This window comes from Acinonyx jubatus, chromosome A1 (assembly GCF_027475565.1).
Source record: "Acinonyx jubatus isolate Ajub_Pintada_27869175 chromosome A1, VMU_Ajub_asm_v1.0, whole genome shotgun sequence".
In the NCBI taxonomy this organism is placed as follows: Eukaryota; Metazoa; Chordata; class Mammalia; order Carnivora; family Felidae; genus Acinonyx; species Acinonyx jubatus.
The window spans coordinates 138,155,910-138,181,041 of record NC_069380.1 but is presented as its reverse complement, the minus strand read 5'-3'; the positions used below and the strand labels follow the sequence as shown (position 1 = coordinate 138,181,041).

Below are 25,132 nucleotides of genomic sequence, written 5' to 3'. Positions count from 1 at the left end.
GGAATGAAAAAGAACATGCAATTAAAATGCAAGAAGATATTTTTTAACTGTTTTGCAAATCACTGATTTTTAAAATTGTAGTTGATTTATAAGAGCAGATTTTAACATTCCCTAAAAATTAGACCTCAAAATATAACAATTTTATAGCCAGCTTTGTTAAAACTCAAATTAGCCATACCTTTTTGTTTTTGTTGCAGTCTTTTGTACTTGGCCTGAGGTATCTTTAGAGGAAAGAAAAGTCAAGAAATTCCATAATGAACAACATGAAATAATTATAAAGCTGTATAAAAATCTAAAGAGGTAAAGCTGACTGATTAAAGATAATAAAAACTTCCTTAGTACTACATAATTTATATGTAGACATACCAGAAACTAACTTTATAGCATTATTTCTTTGTAATTTACTTATTTTATTAGTATACACTTAATTTTATTTTTGAAGTTAAGTTAGACTCAGACTACCAAAAAACAACTTAAAGAGGCTTTCTGGTTGTGTGATTATAGTTAATTTACCACTGTGCCTTGGCAAAAGTTTTCTTAACGAATTTTTCTTTCTTCTTTTTTTAAATTGAAGTATAACTGACACACAGTGTTCTATTAGTTTCAGGTATACAACATAGTGATTCAACAAATGATATGCTGTGCTCACCACAAATGGAGCTATCATCTGTCACCATACAGTACTATTATAGTCCCATTGACTATATTCTCTGTGCTGTACCTTTTATCCTTGTGACTTATTCCTTCCACAGGAATCTCATTTTTTATGAGATCACTTAGCTCCCTGAACTTATGAGTTCGTTCTTGCTAAATCAAGCCCCAAATGGAGTTTTCCCAAAATGTAAAATCTAATGGCTTCAGTTAATTCTAACCTATGCTAATAAGGTAAATAACATTTTCCTAAATGGCAGCATACACAAACTATCCCTTTAATTGTATATGCTTCATATTTAACAACAATCTCAATTTTAATAAAACATTCCTATATAATCAAGTTCTTTAAAATGACTACAGGGGGCGCCTGGGTGGCTCAATCGGTTGAGCGTCCGACTTCAGCTCAGGTCATGATCTCACGGTCCGTGAGTTTGAGCCCCGCATGGGGCTCTGGGCTGATGGCTCAGAGCCTGGAGCCTGCTTCCGATTCTGTGTCTCCCTCTCTCTCTGCCCCTCCCCCGTTCATGCTCTGTCTCTCTCTGTCCCAAAAATAAATAAATGTTAAAAAATAAAAATAAAAAATAAAATAAAATAAAATAAAATAAAAATGACTACAAACTCACCAGTACTTTTGGTGCTTTTTGTGGGTTGATTAGCTAGACTATCCTTTCTCAGTTCCTGGATAATGCCTTTATTTAAGCATATATCCACATGCATATTGAACAGGGTAAGATCTGAAGTCTTTTGTTCCAGGTTACAAATAGGACAAACTAGAGCCTGGGTTATTATCACTTCAGGTAAATAAGGCTGGGGGGATTCTTGCTGACTTGACCCCATATCTTCCAGTAAAACAGTAGAGAAAGAATTCTGATAATGTTGCTCAGTATTAAACGATTCTCTTGGAAAAACAGCACATTCCTCTTTGCTGTGCTTATCACTTAAAGCACCTACACTTTCTGCTTTAGGTGGGTTACCTTTAGTCTCTACTAGCTCTGCACAATCTACTGAATTGATTCCTGAATGCTTCTGATGGGTTTCATAATCCTGCTTCTCATGGAGTGAAAAAGAATGATGTACATTTTCTTTCCTGTTAACTTCTGTAGAGGAAGCATGTGAGCATGAGAACATTTTACGGTCTTCATTAATTGAAGGTCCATCAAGACAGGCATCTACATGTTTATTAAAGGCTTCCAGACTGATGCTTCCTTGCTCCCTAAAACAACTGGGACAGGTAAATATCTGAGACTTATTTGAATTCTCTGATGTTTCTAAATTCTCGTTCATCTTCTTTAAAACTTGGAATGAATCTGATGTCTGTAAACTTTGTGTATCCACAGCTTCACACTTAAATGTGTCTTGTTGGCTCCATTTCCTTTCTGATCGCTTTTTATCAAAGAAGCTCTTCTTTTGAGACATTTCTAGAGGTTTTAGAAACTGATCTTTGTCAGTTTTCTCTAGCATATGCCCAGTAGCTGACAGAGCTTGGTTTCCAGCCTGTAAAAAGCCAATAATGCTCCTTTGTTGCTGTTTCTTGTCTTCATTGGGAAAACTAGATAACCGTACACCTAAATTAAACCAACGACAATTAATTGCTTAACAAAGCCAATTCACTCATAATGCATAAAAATATTTTGCATAATATTGTTGTGATATATATACAAAAGGCTGTTTAGAGAAAAATAATAAGCAATACTGCATATTTTCTGAATTAAAGGATGAGTTTTCAAAACAGGTACTTTGCATGAAATTTACGTTCCTTTATAAAACTGGGTGTCACTAAATAGTATCTGTTGGGAGTTCACATGATTATAGAAGTCTTCCAATTAACATCTGACATAAGTTACCATTAAAGTTCAACTAACTGAGGCACCTGGGTGGCTAGTTGGTTAAACATCTGACTTCTGCTCAGGTCATGATCTCACAGTGTGGGTTCAAGCCCTGCATCAGGCTCTGTGCTGACAGCTTAGAGCCTGGAGCCTGCTTCAGATTCTGTGTCTTCCTCTCTCTGCCGCTCCCCCACTTGCACTCTGTCTCTCAAAAAATGAATAAACATTAAAAAATTAAAAAAAAAACCCAACTATTGGAGTCAATTTCAAAAACTCTTTAGCTCTTTTTTAGGTTCACAGCAATAGTAAGCAGAAAGTGCAGTTCCTACATATCCTCTGCCCACACCATGCACAGCCTCCTCCAACTGACATATTGTACCAGAGTGGTACATTTGTTACAAATGATGAACGTATAGTGACACAACATTAACACTCAAAGCTCATAGTTTACATTAGGTTCACTCCTGGTGTTGTACATCCCATGGATTTTGACAAGTGTTTAATGATTTGTATCCACCATTATATAATCATACACAATAGTTTCACTGCCCTGAAAGTCCTCTGTGCTAAGTCTATTCATCCCTTCCTCACCCCTAACCCTTGACATACACTGATCTTTTCACTGTCTCCAGTTTTGTCTCTTCCAGATTTCATAAGTTTGAATCAGACAGTATTTAACCTTTCAAACTGGCTTCTTTCATTTACTAATAATAAATGTAATATAATAATATAATTTACATTTAAGGTGCCTCCATGTCTCTTTATGTGCATTTTTGTTTCCAATTTTGGCAATTATGAATGATGCTGTCATTAACATCTGCTCTTTAGATTTGGGGTTTTGTTTTTAGTTTATTTATTTATTTTGAGAGAGAGGGCAAGAGAGAGAGACAGCACAGAAGGGGCAGAGGGAGGGAAAGAGAGAATCCCAAGCCGGTTCTGCACTGTCAGCATGGAAGCCCAGGCAGGGGCTCGAATTTCCGAACCATGAGATCGTGACCTGAGCCAAAGTTGGAAGCTTAACTGACTGAGCCACCCAGGTGCCCCGGCTCTTTAGCTCTTTTATTTAACGAACTTTATTCAATCAATTTCAAGTGTGTGCTGTCTTTCATACATGAAAGCATGGCTAATGATCCACTCTTAGCAGTAAAGTTGGCATTTGGAGTGCTTGTCCATATACATCCTCTCACCCAATTCTCTTTAACCTAGTGTGATATTTTCTTGTTTGCTACAAAAATATTAATGTGTTTATCATAAGGTGGTGCCTCAGATACCAAATCAGTATTACAAAACATATGGAGTATATGCACTAAATTCACTTTCATAAAATCTGAAAAGTTTAAAATTCTGAAACATACCTAGCCCGAAGGATTTCACTAAGTAGTAAGGAAAAGAACAACTTTATCTGGTTCTTATGGGGATTAAATTAATGAGCATTGTTCCACCTACATCAGGTTCTAAGAATTAAGAAAAATGGCAGCATAGGTACAAACTCCTCAACAGGTTTAAGAGATAAAACGAAGGAGAGACTATTTCCCAAGTTAATTTATTTGGGAAGGTCTAGCAGATTTAAGGAAAAACAAGTCATACCCATAAGTCTTAATCTCAAAGGATGTGGAAAATCAGCATCAATTTCTGTTCTTAGCAAGTCTTTAGCAATAGCAAATATTTCTTCTGCAGTAGAAACAACAGATGAAACTGTAGATGCACGAGTTTTTACTTCAAAATTTACATTCTTCAGTTTAATGGTAACAGTTCTACCCTGCAACAAACAGAACATTGTTACATATGGCTTTCTAACTTCTAGAAAAAAGTTAATTTGTAGGTTACAAAAATTTAGAAAGATCTCTTAAATACACATAACATAGAAGTATAATCAATTATTTATAAAACATGGTAATGGAATGTGCTAAAAAGAATAACTGAAATATCTAAAAATCCCATTTTAGCCAATAATTATTACTCCCCTCACACTTACTGTGTGTCTACTGTATGCTAGATATTATGCTAAACCATTTGCACATAAGAACTCCCTTTATAGTTACTGTTTAATGGGTACAGGGTTTCAGTGTGGGATAATGAAAAAACTCTGGAGATTAATAGTGGTGATGGTTGCACAATATGAATGAACTTAATATGACAGAAATGTAACTTAAAAATGGTTAAAATGATAAATTCTATGTTATGTGTATTTTATTACCCCCTGGAGGTTCTCAGTGTGGGTTGACTTATTAACTCACTTCCAAAGAATAGAGTATGAAAGGGAAAAATAGTAACTTCACAGTGGAGAAGCCTAGCAAACACTAACTTAACCAGGTGACAACGGTTAGTATCATTTATGATACCTTGTAGTTATCATATACCTTGATAGGATATAACGAGGACAGTTCACTTCTGGTATTCTTTCTAAAAATTCATAACCTGGTCTAATCATTAGAAAAACATCACCCAAACCTGGATGGAAAGACATCTTGCAGGATACCCGGCCAATACTCCTTAAGACTGTTAAGGTCATGAAAAACAAGGAAATACTGATAAACTTTCACAGATTAGAGGAGATTGGGAGACACGACAACTAAACACAGTGTGGTTCCCTGGACTGAATCTTGGAACAGAAAGAGGACTTTAATGGAAAAACAGTAAAATCCAAATAATGTCTGGAGGTTAGCCAATAGAAATGTGCTAATGTCAGTTTCTTAGCTTCAACAAATGTACTGTAATAATATAGCTATGATAATACAGGGTATATCAGAACTCTCTATATTATCTTTGCTACTTTTCTTATAAATCTGAGATGATTCCCAAATTACAGGTTTATTAAAACAATTTTTTTTAAAAAATCTTCACACTCAGGTATGATAGAAAAGGATTATAAGATATATAATGTACTTATATAGATATCCCATTCTTTGTAATAACCTTTGTTGTTTTGGGGGTTTTTTGGTAATAACTTTTGAATACCTTTGTGCTACACTTTGTAAAAACGCCACCTCTGGTTTGAGAGTTTGGAAAAATACTACATATAGATTGTTGTGAGTGAAGGTTATAAAATAGAAATTCAGGGTCTTCAAGGTTTTGTTCTCAGTATGTTAAACAATCTGGAATTCGAGAATTGAAACAAAATGCCTATTTTAGAAAATCATTGTCTACCTGAGGAAAATATTAAAAGATGGTTGGAAAGACATTTGTAATAAGTAAATACAGTTCTAGGGAAATCATTACCTTTGCTTTATTCTCTAATGCCATTATAAGTCTGATTCTGAACGTATTCAAATGTACTCCTCAAGTAGTATAAACTCTGGAATTATACTGGAGCCAGCCCACCCTCCTAAGTTGTTTCTTCATCGACTGATCTCAGTATAGGCCTCAATTATGGGTCAGAATTGAATTTGTCTCTATTGGGGATACTCTATATTTCTCAATTTATTGAGAAACTGAATTTATCTCTATTGGGGATTACTCTTTATTTATTGGGGATACTCAATATTTCTCAATTTGTACTCAGATGCAAAATCTAACTCTTCCTTTAAGGTAGTATTTTATTATTAAAAAATGTTAAATCTAAGAACACTACATCTAAAGTACCTTTAATCCTTCTTTCTGCAGATCTTGAGCAAGTTCACTGCAAAGTTCCTGGCACAAGCTATATTGTTCTTCTGCTTTACTCATCTCACTGAATGTCCTAAAAAGACAAGAATGATTTCGGTGCACAGAGTAAACTATAATTCAGGATAATTTAGGAATGAGATAGTATGTTTTAATGGCCTGGCATTAAGTTATATTTTTCTGCAGTACAAAACAAAATTTTCAGATGAACTAAGATATAATTAAGAAGAAACATCTAAGATCTACATGAATAATGGGAGATCATTTATAGTTAAACTGATTTCACCTACAGTAGTTTTTTTAAAAGGAGGTTAAAGTCTGATATATTGCAACAATAAGAGAAGGGATAAAAACTATATGATCATTTCAGTATCTGCAGAAAAAGCATTTGACAAAGTATGACATCTACTCATGATAAAAAAAAAAAAAAACTCAACAAAGTAGGTTTTAGAGGGGTGCCTGGGTGTCTCAGTCAGTTTAGTGACCAACTTTGGCTTAGATCATGATCTCACAGTTCGTGGGATCAAGCCCTGCGTTGGGCTCTGTGCTGACAGCTCAGAGCCTGGAGCCTGCTTCGGATTCTCTGTGTGTGTGTGTGTGTGTGTGTGTGTGTGTGTGTGTGTGTGTGTGTGTCTGCCTGCCCCTCCCCCATCTGCTCTCTGTCTCTTTCCCTCTCAAAAATAAATAAAACATTAAAAAAATGTTAAGTAGGTTTAGAGGAAACATATCTCAACATAAAAATGCCTTATATGAAAAACCCATAGCTAACATCATACTCAAAGGGGAAGAACTGAGAGCCTTTCCTCTGAAGTCAGGTACAATACAAGGATGTCCACTTTTACCACTTTTATTCAACAAAATACTAGAAGTCCTAGCCACAGCTATCAGACAACAAAAAGAAATAAAAGGCATCCAAATTGGTAAGAAGTAAATCTTTTCACTATTTGCAGAAGACATGATACTATATATAAAAACCTTGAAAGATTCCACTAAAGAGCTACTAGAACTAATAATGAATTCAGTAAGGTTGCAGGATACAAAATCAATGTACATAAATCCACTGCATTTCTATACACTAATTATGAAGCCATGGAAAAAGGAATTAAGAAAACAATCCCATTTACAATGTACTGAAAATAATAAATACCTAAGAATAAACTAAATCAAAGCGGTGAAAGACCTGTACTCTGAAAACTATAAAACACTGGTAAAAGAAATTGAAGACAACACAAAGAAATGGAAAGACATTCCATGTGCATGGATGGGAAGAACAAATATTGTTAAAATGTCTATACTACCCAAAGCAATCATAGATTAAATGTGATCTCTGTCAAAATACCAACAGCATTTTTCACAGAACTAGAACTAACAATCCTAAAATTTGTATGGAGCCCCAAAAGACCCTGAACAGCCACAGCAATCTTCAAAAAGCAAAGCAAAGCTGGAGATAACACAATTCCAGATTTCAAGTTATACTACAAAGCTATAGTAATCAAAACAGTATGGTACTGGAACAAAAACAGACACATAGATCAATGGAACAAAATAGAAATCCCAGAAATAAACTCGACAAAGGAGGCAAGACTATGCAATGGGAAAAAGACAGTCTCTTTAAGAAATTATGTTGAGAAAACTGGACAGCTACATGCAAAAGAATGAAACTGGACCACTTTGTTACAGCATACACAAAAATAAACTCAAAATGGATTAAGGACCTAAATGTGAGACCTGAAACCATAAAAATCCTAGAATAGAGAACAAGCAGTAATTTCTCTGACATTGGCCATGACAATATCTTTCTAGATACGTCTCCTGAGACAAGGGAAACAAAAGCAAAAATAAACTATTGGGACAACATCAAAATAAAAAGCCTATGCACAGCAAAGGAAACAACCAACAAAAACAAAAGACAACCTACTGAATAGGAGAAGATATTTGCAAAATGACATATCTGATAAAGGGTTAGTACCCAAAACATATCAAGAACTGATACAACTAAATACCACCCCCCCAATAATACAATTAAAAAATGGGCAGAAGCCACATTTCTCCAAAGAAGGCATCCAGATGGCCAACAGAGACACATGAAAAGATGCTCAACATCATTCATCATCAGGGAAATACAAATCAAAACTAAATGAGATATAACCTAGGGGCGCCTGGGTGGCTCATTCGGTTGGGCATCCAATTCGACTCAGGTCATGATCTCACAGTCCATGAGTTTGAGCCCCGCATCGGGCTCTGTGCTGACAATTCAGAGCCCTGGAACCTGCTTCGGATTCTGTGTCTCCCTCTCTCTCTGCCCCTTCCCTGTTAACGCTCTGTCTCTCTGTCTCAAAAATAAATAAAACATTAAAAATAAATAAATAAATAAATAAATAAATAAATAAATAAATGAGATATAACCTCATACCTGTCAGAATGGCTAAAATAAAAAACTCAAGAAACAAATGTTGGCAAGGGTGTGGAAAAAGGGGAACCCTCTTGCACTGTTGGTGGGAATGTAAACTGGTACAGCCACTGTGGAAACAGTATGGAGGTTCCTCAAAAATTTTAAAATAGAACTACCTATAATCTAGTAATCACACTACTGGGTATTTACCCAAAGAATTTGAAAACACTAATTTGAAGGGACATATGCACCCTTACGTTTACTGCAGCATTATTTATAATAGCCAAATTATGGGAGCAACCCAACTGTCCATTGATAGATGAATGGATAAAGAAGATGTGGTATATATGTATGCATGTGTACACATATATATATGTGTACACACACACACACACACACACACACACCAATGGAACATTACTGAGCCTTAAAAAAGAATGAAATCTTGCCATTTGCAATGATGCAAATGGATCTAGAGCATATAATGCTAAGCAAATAAGCCAGGCAGAGAAAGACAAATACCATATGATTTCACTCATATATGGAATTTAAGAAGCAAAACAAACAAAGGAGAAAAAAAGAGACAAACAAACAAAAAACCAGACTTGTAACTCTAGAGAACAAACAGATGGTTACCAGAGGGGAGGTGGTTAGGGGGATGGATGAAATAGGTGAATGGGATTAAGAGTACTTATCTTGATGAGCACTGAACAATATATGGAACTGTTGAATTACTACATTGTACACCTGAAGCTAATATAACATATTAACTACATATACTGGGATTTTTAAAAAGGTGACTACAGTCACTAACAGATTATGATAATGCCCTCAGAACTTATAACACATTATTATATATGTGTACATAGACTGCTACAGAGGGTTATCTTAACAAAGTATATATGAGAACATTATTCCAATTACTGTTCATCTACTTTTTGGAATAGAAGTATTTTCAAGTAGACTTAAGGGGGTTGTTCCTGGCACCTAGGTAGAGTTAGTCTAACAGACAACTGGAAATGGAGGGCTGGTGATATTAAATGTAGAAATTTGAATTCATCTGCACCCGAGTATTGAAAGTAGGCAAGGGATCATATTAACATAAAAGAGGAAGATGCTAAAAAGAGACCAGGGTAATGAGTTAAAAATCCTGAGCAGAGGACTATTCAGTGAAGAATACCCAGTTCTCCTCCAACCAATGTTTCCAGCTTCCCAATCATTTAAATTTCTCCAGAATATTTTATGTATAAGCAAACAAGTAAACATTTTCTCTTAATTTTTTATATAAACAGTAGAATATTAGACACACTGTTTAGCATCTTTTCAATTCATCCTGGTGAGATTTCCTTATGAACAAATAATTCCCTCATTTTTACATGGCAGCCTAATATTTTAATTTAAAGATGTAAGATCATTGAACCAATTCTCTAGATATTTAAGTTACTTTCTTTTACTATCACAACAAAACATAATAATCTTGTATACATGTAAAATGACATGTGATTACATATGTAAAATGAATTCCTAGAAAACGAACTATGGGATCAAAGTACAAGTGTATCTGTGATTTTAACAGCCATTGCCAAAATGCTTCACCCATGGGGTAGGCAAAATAATAGTCCCCAAAGATGTCCAAATCCTAATCTCTTGGAACCCAGTACATTACATGATAAAGGGTACATTGCAGATATGATTAAGTTAATATAGGGAGAGTATCCTAAATGGTCCAGGTGGGTCCAATGTAATCCCAAGGATTCCCTTAAGAAGAAAGCAGGAGGGTGAGTCGGATAAAGATGAGATGCTAGGTCTGAAGATGATGAGTCAAAGAATACAAGCCGCCTTTAGAAGCTTTTGGCAAGGAAATGGATCCTCCCCTGGATCTTTAGAAAGCATGCAACCCTGCTAATACCTTAATTTTAGGACTCCTGACCTTCAGAACTGTAAGAGAATAAATTTGTGTTCTTTTAAGCCACTAGATCTGTGGTCATTTGTTATAGGACCAGTAAGAAACCAGTACACTCCCTCCAGAGTTTATAAGCTATTTTACTCCCACAGTTTTATCAATAGGGTATCTTTGCCAACCCATTGGTGAAAAGGCTTTCTCAAAGAACCTTCAATCTGTATTTCTTAAACTATAAAGATTGGGAATATTTCCAATGTTTTAAGAGGCATCTGTACTTGCTTCTCTGTTGAGTAACTAGCTTTCTTAATTTTTTCCTATTGGCTTGCTGGCCCTTTCTCCCACCTCACCTCCCCCACTGTGTAGTTTCTTTCTTTCTTTTTTTTTTTTTTAAGTTTTTATTTAAATTCCAGTTAGTTAGGAAACAGTTTAATATTAGTTTCAAGTGTAAAATACAGTGATTCAACACTTCCATACATCTGATGTTCATCACAACATGTGAACCCCTTAATTCCCATCACCTATTTCACCCATATGCACACCCACCTCCCTTCTGGTAACTTCAGTTTGTTCTCTATAGTTAAGAGTATTCAGGGGCACCTGGGTGGCTCAGTCAGTTAAGCGATCTACTTGGGTTCAGGTCATGATCTCATCGTTTGTGTGTTTGAGCCCCGCATCAGGCTCTGTGCTGACAGCCTAGAGCCTGCTTCTGATTCTGTGTCTCCCTCTCTCTCCACCCCTCCACCGCTCATGCTCTGTGTCTCAAAACTGAATAAAAATTTTTTAAAAAAATTTAAAGTGTTTCTTGGTTGCCTCTTTTCCCCCTATGCTTGTTTTTGTTTCTTAAATTCCACATATGAGTGAAATCATATGGTATTTGTCTTTCTTTCTCTGACTGGCTTAATTTTGCTTAGGATTATACTCTCTAGCTCCATCCATGTTGTTGCAAATAGCAAGATTTCATTCTTTTTTGTGGCTGAATAATATTCCATTGTGTATACATACCACATCTTCTTTATCCATTCATCTGTTGATGGATCTTTCCATAAATTGTCTACTACAGATAATACTACTATGAACATCAGGGTGCATGTATCCCTCTGAATTAGTATTTTTGTATTCTTTGGTTAAATACCCAGTAGTGCAATTGCTGGATTGCTTCCAACAGTATGAGGAGCTTCCATACTGTTTCCACTTCCAAACTGCATCAGTTTGCACTCCTACCAACAGTATAAGAAAGTTCCCCTTTCTCCAAATCCTTGCCAACATGTGTTGTTTCTTGTGTTGCTGATTTTAGCCATTCTGACAGAGGTAGTGTGAGGTAATATCTCATTGTAATTTTGATTTGTATTTCCCTGATGATGAGTGAAGTTGAGCATCTTTTCATGTGTCTGTTGGCCATCTGGATTTCCTCTTTGGAAAAATGTCTGTCCATGTGTTCTTTCCATTTTTAACAGGATTATTAATTTTTTGGGTGTTGAATTTTGTAAGTTCTTTATATATTTTGTATACTAACCCTTTATTGGATATGTCATTTGCAAATATTCTTTCCCATTCTGCTGGCCCTTTCCTAACAAATGTTAATATTAGCTAATATTAATATTCTTGGGTAGTAAGTAATATTCTCAATAACAAAAGAGAAAATGGAAGAAAAAATTCATTAAATAGGACAGTACTATCTCAATTTTGGATGCGCCCCCCCACCACTTCTTTTCCTTTGATTGCTTTTATGTAAATCACAGCCTAAAACAGAAATTTTTATCAAACTCATTTACTGAATATACTGTCTTGTAAAAGTCATTCAGCTTTTCTGATCAAAAATAGTATATGTGAGGGGTGCCCAGCTGGCTCAGTTGGAAGAGTGTGGGACTCTTGATGTTGGGATCATGAATTTGAGCTCCACATTGGGTACAGAGATTACTAAAAATAAATAAGTAAACTTAAATATATGTGAAAAATGAACACAACCTTGTACTAGACCAGTGGTTCTTAAACATTTCAGTGGAACTCTGGTGTCTGGAGGAGAGATAATTGAGGGACTTTTCAATGACATATTTCCCAAAACAATAAACTCCCCTCAGGATTTCATTTGACTGCCAGACAAGATTACAAACCACTTGAACTAGGTCCCCTCTAAGCTCTCTTTCATCAAGCTTACTATTTGATGCTTATGTACATTCACCAATATTTGGAAAGTTTCAGGAGTAATTTCCATGGTGCCTTCTTAAATCTCCCAAATAACTACCCAGTATAATTTTTCTTATCAACAAGGCTAAAAATTAAGATTTAGAATCCTAAAATGCTTGGTTTTCACTGAAGAGAAGCAAAACTAACACTAAAAAAATTAACTGCAGTTAAATTTTTTCCCACTGAGAGAATGGCAAGCAAAGGTAATAAAGCACTGTACTGGGATATTTACTTTAGTAGTGTCAATTACTGAAAAATGTCATTTGGTTTGCAAACAGATTTTTCTGTTTCAGTGATATTTTACTAAAAATTAAAAATCAGTTACAAAGAACATGAATTATGAACAATTAATAACAAAACATTACCTCTCAACGCTCATGCTTTTCCTATCTCCATCCCTTGAAATGAAAAAAAAGAAAAAAAGTTTTCTTTGCATTCTCAAAGAAGGCTCAGTTCCATTTAGTCAACTAAGAGGATTTAATATATCAATTACCATTTAAAAATCTCAGTAATGTTTTTTGTTAAAATTTATACACCGTGAGAAACTGAGTTTTTTAAATCTCAAAATAAAACTATCAACAAAGAATACAGATAAGATGCTAATATGATTATGTGTGTAAAGGATCCAGTCTATCTCTATCAAAGAGAATAAATATGAAAATAGGTTGATATTATAAATTGCTTCTGTTAAAAGCCTGAATATCAAAACCATGACTTACAGAAACCAATAGGAGTAAGAAGCATAATCATTTGCAGTTATACAATATATGTAATTAAATATCAATTACCTAGTTTTTGGCCATGTATATTAACTTCACTCTCTTATAGTTACTTATTACTCATTTTTACTACTCTATATAAACTTCAGTTAGAATTTGGACACAGTAGTAGGATGATTGGGAATCTAATCCATCTAGTTTGGTTGGATTCTAGCTGTCCTGATAGGAGTAATTGAAACCAAAAAGCTGAAATGATATGTAGATTATTCGTTTTTCACATACTGAATGAACCTATTAGGAATAAGGCACTGTTCTAGGCATTGGGCATATGGTTATGACCAAAACAGAGCAAGTTCCTATCCTTAAGAAACATATCTTAGTGGAGGGAGACAAGTAAACAAATATAGAAGTAAATATGGAATATGTTAGCAGTTGAGAATAACTATAGATTAAAAAATAAAGCAGGATAGGGGAATAGAGAATGTACATAGAAGAGAAGGGAGGTTTGATATATTATAAATTACCTATGCGTTTCACTTCAGAGCATTACCTACATCTTTAAATACCACAATTTAACATATGCTATGTTATATCAAGAACTATATTATTTTCAAGCACTATGGAAATAAAAAGAGGATAATTCTTAGATTAAAGAAGAAAGTCTTATTTCCCATTACCTTCAAATATTAGACTATGCATAGTAATGTGATTTCCTTCTCTGATCTTTCATTATATCCACTTAAGATCAAAGTCAGCTCACTATGAGCTTAAGAATGAGGAACATGGAGATACTGCACAACCTGCAATGTCTACAAGATTTAGCAGGTTTAATTATTTTATCAAACTTCTTTCATATGTCTCCTCAGTAATCTTCCTGCTTTCCTTTAGTTTAAGAATCAGAATATCAAGGAGTTATTTTGAGGGCAGGCTGACAGGATGATAACAAAATTATAAAAATAGTGCCCATTGTTAATTCCCATTCTTTTTTAAAATTCCTTCTTTTCACCCACTCCCAACCGTGTACGCTTTAGCTCTAAGATACTTCTTTTTAAGACTGAGATCAAAGAGTGGCAGGGAAAAATCCTAGGGCCTCTCCTCTAGCTGTTTCCTCTTCTCCTACATCTTTGTATGGCTGGCCACTTCAGGTCCCTGCCTCTGGGGGGGACATAATCGTTTGCAGTTATACATGTAATTAAATATCAATTACCTAGTTTTTGGTCATGTATATTAACTTCGCTCTCCTATACTTACTACTCATTTTTACTACTCAATAGAACTTCAATTAGATTATGGATCATGCCTCTGGATCATGGCTGCAACCCCCTACTCTTAAGGCCCAAGTCATTTTCCAGTCCCTTACTCTGCCTTACTTTCTTCATTTGTTTATTTGGTTACTTCCTGTTTCCCACACTATTATGTAAACTCCATGAAGGCAGGAGTTTGTCTTGTTTCCTAGTATTCTTCCCAGTGCCTAGAACAGTACCTAACAACGTAATTAGTTAGTATTGAATGAATCTGTCAATTATTTACAAATCTGGAAAAGAAAAGAAATATAGTTGTTAGTTCAGAAAGCCTTTCAAAGAATTAAAGAGATTAAATCAAAGAGATTAAATCTCTTTGCTTAAGGGGTAAATTCTGGAATATGAGCCACTTTCCTTCCTTAGCAATCAGAACACCATTGTCATTATGTTCTAAATGAAAAATAAGACAGGTACAGAAAAGAAAGAACTCATCATGCCTCTTGTCCCCAATTGCTGTGGCCAACAGCCAAAAAGTGATTCTTTGTTCCTCTTTTCCTTTCCTCCCACCTCCAATCTTTTGACTTTAATTCAAAAATTATATTCTGGAATGAACTAGCCTAAAAAAATTTTTAAACATATTATCCTTAGAGCCTCCATGTCAATGGTTAATATTGCTATTTCAGCAAATGATAAAGAAAAAACAAAATGACTATACACATAGATACCTTGCCAGGAGTGTTGAACCTAGACCCAGGGAAATATGAAGGAAATGATGCCAAGAGGTTTCAGAGAAAAGAAGAGAAAGTAATGCCCTCTGTTGGTAGAGTTCTGTACAAGTAATAATTCCAAGGGCCTTTAACATTTTCTCTGTAACTTTTCCTATGCCAGACACCTAGAAAAGAGTCAATATTTATCATTAATAAAGTTTTACATTAAGGCAAGAACAGATATTTAACCTCATTATACCTTTTATAACCAATAAAAGGTACGAATAATGTGACTATCTTCACAAGTCATGCAAGAAAACTGCTTTAATTATTTTTGGGCACATCTAAACAAGTGCTATAGGGAATTAAAATTTTTAAATTTCAGGTAATTTGAAAAAGTATTAAAAAAAGAATTCTATTATAGAAACTTAGAAAATGGAATAAACAAATTAAAAATAAACAGCAAAACTTATGAATCTTTAGTATACTATTATCTGTTGTGACCCACTAAAGCTGTTATGTTCCAAAGTTCTCTGACCCCAGAACTTTTTTTTTTAATGGAACATCTACTCATACCTTGAAAACCACACTGGAAAATGCTGCTTTATAGTTACATGTTATATATTCTAAACTATTCAGTGATCACACATTATATTCTTTGAACTGCTTCTTAGCCTTTTGGCTAAGATCAAGTGTAGTACATTATATTCTTTGATTACAGACTTTGTTCTGAGCATTGAGAGATTTTTATTTAAATCTACTCCTATACATTATGTTGAGCAAGAAAATTAAGCCCCCAGAACATCAAATACTGTCTAGTGTAATTATTGTTTTTTAAAAAAGCATATATATGCAGAAAAATCTACAAGCTGTAAAAAATAGTAAAACACACCCTTTCTCTTACCCTGAGGGATCATTTTACCATTTTAAAGATAATATTTTTTTTGGTCAAAACAAATTTCTAAATCTCTGAAGTCTCATACCTATTGATCTGGTGGCACCTAGACTTTAGAACTAAAATAGTATATTAAGTGATAGCTGAAAGGACTCTTCCAAGTATTCTTTTTATTTCTGTTCTTCTTAGTAGCAGTACACTTAAAAATCTTTCATCTATTACTTTCTTAAAATTTTTCAGCAAACAAGCTTCTTAAACCTCAGTTTAGGGTTTCATACAAAGATTTCTTCAAGCCCAAACTCAATCATCCATTTTACTTTTTGCTTGTTACCTATACCTCTAGAACATTTCAGCAAAGAATGATTATTACCATCCTAAATAGTGTCTCTTCCGAGTATATTTATATGAATACATATATGTTTATTTATATAAATAAAATTTATATAAACTCTATATAAAATCTCACCTTTCTAATGGGTAAGTCCTTGATGAAATCCATCACAGCTTCTCTATTGGGGAGAATTTGGTATTGTCCATTTGGTTTATTCTTATCACTGCATACTTTTGCTAACATTGTATTTGGGGCAATGCCTTAAAAGAAGAACACCCTGATGACTCAAAGAAGTTGACATATATGATTTTAAAATATATGATGACAATACTGAAAAAAAATGGTGAGTGCAAAACATCTGAAATGATGTGGAATGGTACTTTAAAAATAACATTTGATAACTTCCTATCTCCTCAGGGCTCGATACGATTTTAGGAAAAGGAAATGTAGTAGTTACTGTGACAGCAAAAATAAGGAACATTTAATCTCTCCATGGTATCTTATTTTATTTTTAAAAATTTTTAATGTTTATTTATACTTTTGGGAGAGACAGAGTGACACAGCATGAGCAGGGGAGGGGCAGAGAGCGAGGGACACACAGAATCTAAATCAGGCTCCATACTCTGAGCTGTCAGCACAGTTCAAACTCACTAACTGTGAGATCATGACCTGAGCCGGGGTCAGATGCTTAACTGACTGAACCACCCAGGCACCCCTCTCCATGGTATTTTAAAGTCTACGAGTAATTTATGAGTTTAAGTAATATCATTAGTTTATGTACCATTTTTAGTAGCAATACAGGGCTGACTTATAGAAAAGATCCAGAATATAACTTAGGATGGATGTTCACTCTTTGAAAAGGTCTTCTGTATAGATTATCCACATAAAAAAAATCAGGGCGCCTGGGTGGCTCAGTCAGTCAAGCATACAACTTTGGCTCAGGTCATGATCTTGCAGTTTGTGGGTTTGAGCCTCACGTTAGGCTTTATGTTGACAATTCAGAGCCTGGAACAAGCTTCGGATTCTGTGTGTCTCTCTCTCTCTGCCCCTCCCCTGCTTATGCTCTGTTTCTCTCTGTCTCTTAAAAATAAGTAAATGCTATAAGAAATAAAATAAAAAATAAAATAAATTTTAAAAAATCAAATATTCTAGGTTGCATTATACTTAAAACAATGATAATAAAATACATGCATTCTTTTCATGTTATACACAAAACAAATTAATACTTTTCAGGAAGATATTTTAAAATCTCTAGGAGTCTCAATGAGTAAGATAACTTAAAATACTCAAATAGAGTCATTAAGTGATTCATTTCTATTTTTGTACACATCCTACTAAAATTTGTTACTTATTCTCACACTTTGGCACAGAAAGGAAAGATTAATGTAATCATAATATGGCTTTTATAAGATAATGTTAAGACACAGTGATACCCTCATGGGTTACTGACATTTGTGAAGCTCTTTTTCCCTTCACTAGCTGGCCCTAGATTGCTATGTAGCTAGTTGGGGTTTTTTCTATCTTCTACTTTGTGGTCAGCTGGGGTCTTTCCTGAACTGTAATCCTGGACAGGGCTGAAGTCTTCAAAGGGAAAACCAATAAAGCTAAACCAATTAAAATACTGAATGCTTAAAAAAAGGATAGCTACATTAGATTTATGAAAGTTTTTTCTTTGGGCTCATGGGCTTTTCTGCTGAATTCCAATTTACCTGTAGGTTCACAGTATTCTGAATAGGTAAAGTCATTAGAAATTGAAATCATAAAGGGTAAGTAAAATGTCACTATATACTTCATAACCAGAAACTACTAATATTACACTTATATTAGCCAGTCTGAAATTTTTAACTATGGGGTAGCCATCAAATCCCTTTTAAGTACCTGCACTGGCTGTCAATGTTGTTTTTTGCTCAATTCTGAAACGAATTTCCTTTACGGCTTCCTCGGCTGATGTTCCAAAAACAATCGCATTTTGGAGTATTTGAGGATTATTTTGCTCTTCAGAGTTTGCTTGGAAAGGATTTCCTTGGGGGTGCAAATCAGGAGGAATGTCATTAAAGAGTAGTGGAGGGATGGATCGCTCCTGCTCACTCACTTTATTCACTTCTTCTCCAGGTTTATCTAAATTATAAACAGGAACAGTAATTATCTTCATAAATCTTCATAAATACAAAAGTACATACTTCATAAATTAGGTTTCCCTACATTCTTTTTAAAGACAAAACAAATCTAGTTTAGTTTTGTTTCTCTTTTTTTTTTTTAGTTTTGTTTCTAAGAACCAAGATGACAAATGTTATTTATATTTTGTAACTGTTTAACAAAGAAAATACTGATTCTAAGTTTTTCTTAAAAGGAATATTATCTATTTCCATGGTATACACTTTAAGAAGAAACATCCTATGTAAAACTCACCAATTTGTGAGTTTTACCTAAATTAACTAAATTAACTAAAATCTAGAAATGGGCCTAGTCACATTACTTCTTTTTTTTTTTTTTAAAAAAGCTTTTTTCCCTTACTCATTAAATTAGAATTTAGGATTGAAGAAAAATGCATTAGCAATCAAGAATAATTATGCTGAGAAATAAAGTTTTTTTAGAGAGAAAAAAACCTTCCATTTTCTTCACGGAAGAAACTTTTCAGACATTAAAATACTCTCAATTTCCCTCTTTCAAATGCTGATTTTAATTTTGACTTGCTTACTTATAAAGTACCACTTTTACTAAGGGCACACTTGAAATAAATAGTAATTACTGTTGGAAGTTACGCTTCTTTAAATATACAAATTCTTAAGGTCTGATCAGATTAACTCTGGTCCAAGTTTAAGGGAAAGAAGCCTTTATTATTACCAGTAGGCTATAATCTTGAAAGTAAAATAAAAATAGTAATCTAGTTATTGCCTCATTTTAGTTGCATTTTTCACAATTGGACTGTAAAATATACTCAAATTTATGCCAATATCAAAAATGTCCTCATTAAATCCATTAAATCCATTAAAGACTACTTTCAGGGCTTAATGGAAAAGAAATGCAGTTTAAATATATTTATAAAAATTAAGATTAACAACAGAAATTTCTGATCTCTTCATAATTTTATTACATATAAATGTTTTCTATATTAAGATAAATACAGAAGCAAAAATTAAATTTCTGGTTTCAAGACACATATAAATGCATATTACTTAAAAAACGAACAACTAGGACTTTTAAGGAAGGTTTTTTAAAGATAATACAAATAGTATGACAAACCACCAGATTAGTTTCAAATTTTAAAGCATCTAATTTGAATTAAGTTACAGAAAGATGTTTTCTAAATCTGAATTCCTAGGAAACCTGAATTCCTAGGCCATATACAAAATAAGTCTTATTTATAAACTTAACATTAGCAGTTATTTATGTGCCTCAGCTGCTTTCATTTTCCATATTCTATTTTTAAAATGATGAACATTTCAGGCACACCTGGATGGCTCAGTAAGTTAACCATCTGACTTTGGCTCAGGTCATGATTTCACAGTTCATGAGTTCAAGCCCCACATTGGGCTCTAAACTAACAGCGCAGACCCTGCTTGGGGCTCTCTCTCTCTCTCTTTCCCTGTTCCTCTCTCTCTCTCTCCAAGTGGGTACATTAACTTAAACAAAAAAATCTTTAAAATAAATAAGTAAGTAAATAAATAAATAAAATGTTAAACATTTCATAAGGCATTATGACTGTGGCAAAGTTGAAAGGTACCCTTTTCCCCATCTGTATGTGTAAAAGTCAAGGTAAAGAGAGCTGCAGAAAAACTGCAAACCAGTTCATAAGCTCCTTATACAGAGTTCCTTATGCCATGTTTTGTACCTCATGAGTCCATCACAGTACTCTTAGGTGGGTCACTGATAGAACACCATAACAGGAAGCAAAGCATACTGCCTTTAGGTTCATTGTTAGAACAGCTGCTGAATGTTGCAGTCTCCTATTATTCCATCTGTCTAGTTCTCTGTTAGGCCTGCCTCTACAACTACTGCTACAGTAGTTTCTTATTAGCTTTTTGAAAAAAAATCTTTATAATCCCATAACTGAAGTGATCTGAATACAAAACTAAGATTTCTTATAATCTGAAACACTAGGATGAAAGCATCCCATCTGGAAGGCAAGTGCTAAAAGGATATGGTATTTCAGTTTCTTGTATTGCCTCACACTCACCATCCAGATTTATATGGCAGAATAAACATAAAATAATAATTATTGAGGCACCTAGGTGGCTCAGTCGGTTAAGCATCCCACTCTTGATTTCGGCTCAGGTCATGATGTTAGGGTTCTTGAGATCAAGCTTCGTGTTGAGCTCTGCACTGACAGCATAGAGCCTACTTGGGATTCTCTGTTTCCCCCTCTCTGTCTGTCCCGCCACCCTGCACTTGTGCACACATCCATGCATGCGGTATCTCTCTCAAAATAAATAAATATATTTTTTAAATATTAATTATTTTATTTGCACATAGACAAAGTAGTTAGCAATACTTTTCCAAAGACTGCACCTTTCAGAAAAGAGGCAAACAGCAGAAAAATGTCTTAGACTTCAGAGGAAGATGTATCAGTCACCTGCCATGGCTCCAACTTACTACTGACCGCTTCCCATGGCATAATGTGAAATCAGGTATGCTGAAAAGTCCAGCCCACAGGGATTTATATATGAGGGAAAAAAGCTAAAACTATTTAAATAGCTTAAAAATGTGAAATACAAAAAAGTACATAAATAACTATATTAAAAATTCACATGCTCAAAGTGAGTTTGAATGTAGTATAATAAATGAAAAGAACGGTAGTAGAGAATGAAAACATTTACCTTAGTCTCAATGTAATTTTTAAAAATATATTGTGAAAATAATTGTTATAGGAGATCCTCATGGAGATGCTCTGATACAACCTTTGAATGGTTCCCCCACCTTCTCTTGTGAAAAGTAAGGAAATAAATTAAGATATAAAGCAAACATGACACCAGGTTTGTGCTGCTTCCCCCAAACAATAAAGTTATACTACAGAAAATCTTTTGCTCTAAGCCTCTGTGTCCAGGAATCACGCTTGTTTATCGTTTAATGTTTGTATTAAAGAGAGAGACCTATTCCTTAGAGTTCTAAATAAGATGGTGAAGTTGTGATCTGATGTCCCCATTAAACTTGCTCTAAAGATGTGACCTCTAAACAATATGAGAGAATTTTATGTCACTGAAGAAAACCCACCATTTTTATGCCATCAAAGATCCACCATTGCTGACTCAGGGGAAGTTACAAACGGGTTTCGCTACCACTGTCTGTCCCCCCACCCCCGAAGAAGTCAATGAGTTGTGCACAGGAAATACAGTTTTGGGTTGTGAACAAACTCTGTTTCCACCTTTTCATCCAGGTGAATTTTGCTCAGGGGTCTAGGACAGCTAAGATATCTGAAGTAATCATACCTCTGACAGAGGGCTAAAAGTAGTATGCATAATATCTACATGTTCCTTGACAGGGTTCTGGATAGGCAACAAAGATACCTTGAAAAAACCCTTAGGGTCATGAAACTTCTATTTCATTGTATACAAAGGAATCAAAATAAGGTCTAAACCAAAGAAGAGAGTTGGGAGTCATGACTTTTGGCAAGGCTGAAAACAGTCATAATCACTGTATAACCAGATTATAGAGAATTTGGAAAACAAGAGGGAAAAAACTCACCCAATGTTTTCATATGTTTCAGGTCAATTTTTAAAAACTCTATTATCTGTTAACAACTACAACAAAAGACAACCTCCTCAGATTCAATACAACCCAACATTTTCTTAATTAGATCTTGGGAAAAGAACTGCTATGAAATTACTTTGTTTAGGGATTCTGCACAGTCTTTTTTTTGTTTATATATATAATTTATTGTCAAATTGGCTAACATACAGTGTATACAATGTGCTCTTGGTTTTGGGGTAGATTCCCATGATTCATTGCTTACATACAACACACAGTGATCATCCCAACAAATGCCCTCCTCAATGTCCCTCACCCATTTTTCCCTTTCCCCCAAACCCCCATCAACCTTCAGTTTGTTCTCCGTATTTAAGACTCTCTTATGGTTTGCCTCCCTTCCTCTCTGTTTCTAACTACTTTTTTTCCCTTCCCTTCCCCCATGGTCTTCTGTTAAGTTTCTCAAGTTCCACATAGGAGTGAAAACATATGATATCTGCCTTTCTCTGACTTATTTCACTTAGCATAATACCCTAGGAAACAATCAACAAAACTAAAAGGCAACCGACAGAATGGGAAAAGATATTTGCAAATGACATATCGAATAAAGGGTTAGTATCCAAAATCTATAAAGAACTTACCAAACGCAATACCCAAAAAACAAATAATCCAGTGAAGAAATGAGCAGAAGACATAAATAGACACTTTCCAAAGAAGACATCCAGATGGCCAAGAGACACATGAAAAGATGCTCAACATTACTCATCATAGGGGAAATACAAATCAAAACCACACTGAGATACCACCTCACACAGGTCAGAGTGGATAAAATAAACAACTCAGGAAACAACAGATGGTGGCAAGGATGTGGAGAAACGGGAACCCTCTTGTACTGTTGGTGGGAATGCAAACTAGCGCACACCCTTAAACTCAAGAAATTTAACAATCTCATTTGGTTTAAAAGTGACATTCTACAAATTTAACTTAAAAATTCCACTAGTACATTTTAAGTTTCTGATTTTTCATTTTTAATATTTTTTCATAATAAAGGTTTAACTAGTCCTACCATCTATGGATGCTAATGCATTAACTGGGTTAATTCAAAGGGCTTTTTGTTTGTTTTTTAGTTTGATCATTCTAATTAATTGCTTACCATTTTCTAGAGAGTTCCCTGTTTTGATGAAATACTTCCTTTTGTCCTCAGGCCAATTTTGTCTTTCCTGTAAGTGCTTTGTTATATTCAAGTAGGCTTCATCAAGACTCATGGCCATAAAATTGGGATCATAATCAGCAAGTATTTCCTTAACCTTCAAAAGGAACAAAATGGTTTAAATTCTGCTGCCACAGCAAAACCTGTCATATAACAGCTGATAAGAAACATTAATATTATTACTTTGAAATATAGCAAAAATCCTACAATCAATAGCTCATAGATTTAGGGAATAAATAATTTATTGCTAGGGCAAGTTTGTTCAAATTCTCTTTTGCATTAAAATAGATCATGAAGGCAGAAGACCATGAAACAGCTTCATTTGATACAATCTCTATTCAGCCATCTTTATCTAGATATAATAAGTGACTCAAATAAATCTCAGACATCCTCCTGCTGGCACAGAAAGAACAGTTAAGTAACATAATTTTAAATAACTGGTCAAGAGTAGAAGTGGTAACAATAGGACCCTGCTCCATCTCACCTTTTATGATGGTTTTTGTTCATTTTATTTATTTCTTTATAATGTTTTTTAAGTTTATTTATTTTGAAAGAGAAAAGAGAGAGTGAGAGGGGCAGAGAGAGAGAGGGAGAGAGAGAGAATCCTAAGCAGGCTCCATACTGTTAGTACAGAGCCCGATGTAGGGCTCAAACTCATGAACCATGAGATCATGACTTGAGGGAAGATCTAGAGTCAGACACTGATCCACCCAGGTGCCCCAATGGTTTCTGTTCCTTTTAGAAAGCAATAATCTTGGGGCACCTGAGTGGCTCAGTAGGTTAAGCATCTGACTCTTGACCTTGGCGCAGGTCATGACCTCAGGATTCATGAGATGAAGCCCCATGTCGGGCTCTGCACTGACAAACCAGAGACTGCTTGGGATTTTTTCTTTCTCCCTGACTCTCCCCCTCCCCCACTTGCCCTCTTGAGTGTGTGTGCTCTCTCAAAACAATTAAACATTTTAAAAAAAGAAAAAGGAATAATCTTACATAAAGGTAGTATGATGCTTTAGAAAGTAGTTCTATTTTAATTAATTATTATATGTACATAAAACTCCACTCAAAACATACATTAATGCATGTATCCATTCAGAAAATAAAGCTCAATTATCGTGATTTGGAACGGGAAAGAGGACAACTCTACAGTGGAAGTCTGTGACTATATTAAATTATGAGGAAAAGTCTGGAGCTGCATCTTGAGATAAAAGAAATGAATAGATCAGAATTTCTGTATGATTCCAGAAATGACTTTTATATAAGACAGTTTTATTATGTGAAACTATGAATTTTTTTAACCACTGAAGTATTACCTGAAATTAGAGGAAGTAGTTGCCAAAATAATATATATATTTGAAAAAAGTATTTATTGAATTATGTTATACTTCCATCTAGTATTTAAAATCTGTCTGCTGTATAATGAGAACTTTTTTGAAGTTTTATAAAAAGAAAGCTTTTTAGCTTATTTTAATTATGAACAGCTGTGTCAAAGGTAATTTTAGAAAATGGTGATATAAAACTTGGCCATGCTTTACTCAGAGAGTACCTTAATTAGCTTTGTTCTTGTAGAAGAAACCAGTTTTATAATGTACTCAAATGGAATCTTTCTAGTGAAAATGAAACTCTGGAAAGTCTGTAGTTGGCAGCCAACTACGATTATTCTGAATGAGAAGTACTCCCTAGAGACACGGAGTACTCACTAACTTCCTTTTCATAGGATACTGCTTCAAGAACAAAAATAGACATGTTCCAGTAAAATTCAAGCACTCTGCCTTCCAGAACAGTTAA

General features: G+C 34.5%; 1 protein-coding gene across 6 annotated transcripts in view; it reads right to left on the bottom strand.

Annotated features, from left to right (window-relative positions):
• Window positions 1–25,132, bottom strand: part of POLK (DNA polymerase kappa) — a 72,529-nt gene that overhangs the window by 1,633 nt on the left and 45,764 nt on the right. For 5 of the 6 annotated variants that reach the window (XM_015072115.3, XM_027039868.2, XM_027039862.2 and 2 more), the window contains 9 exons: window positions 23,291–23,444; window positions 18,334–18,573; window positions 16,591–16,715; window positions 15,248–15,414; window positions 12,928–12,960; window positions 6,063–6,159; window positions 4,068–4,239; window positions 1,278–2,219; window positions 179–221 (listed from right to left, as the gene is read on the bottom strand). In XM_015072115.3, the coding sequence (XP_014927601.1) occupies window positions 179–221; window positions 1,278–2,219; window positions 4,068–4,239; window positions 6,063–6,159; window positions 12,928–12,960; window positions 15,248–15,414; window positions 16,591–16,715; window positions 18,334–18,573; window positions 23,291–23,444 (1,973 nt within the window). The remainder of the gene's footprint in view (window positions 1–178; window positions 222–1,277; window positions 2,220–4,067; window positions 4,240–6,062; window positions 6,160–12,927; window positions 12,961–15,247; window positions 15,415–16,590; window positions 16,716–18,333; window positions 18,574–23,290; window positions 23,445–25,132) is intronic. The other variant, XM_015072117.3, reaches the window with a different exon arrangement.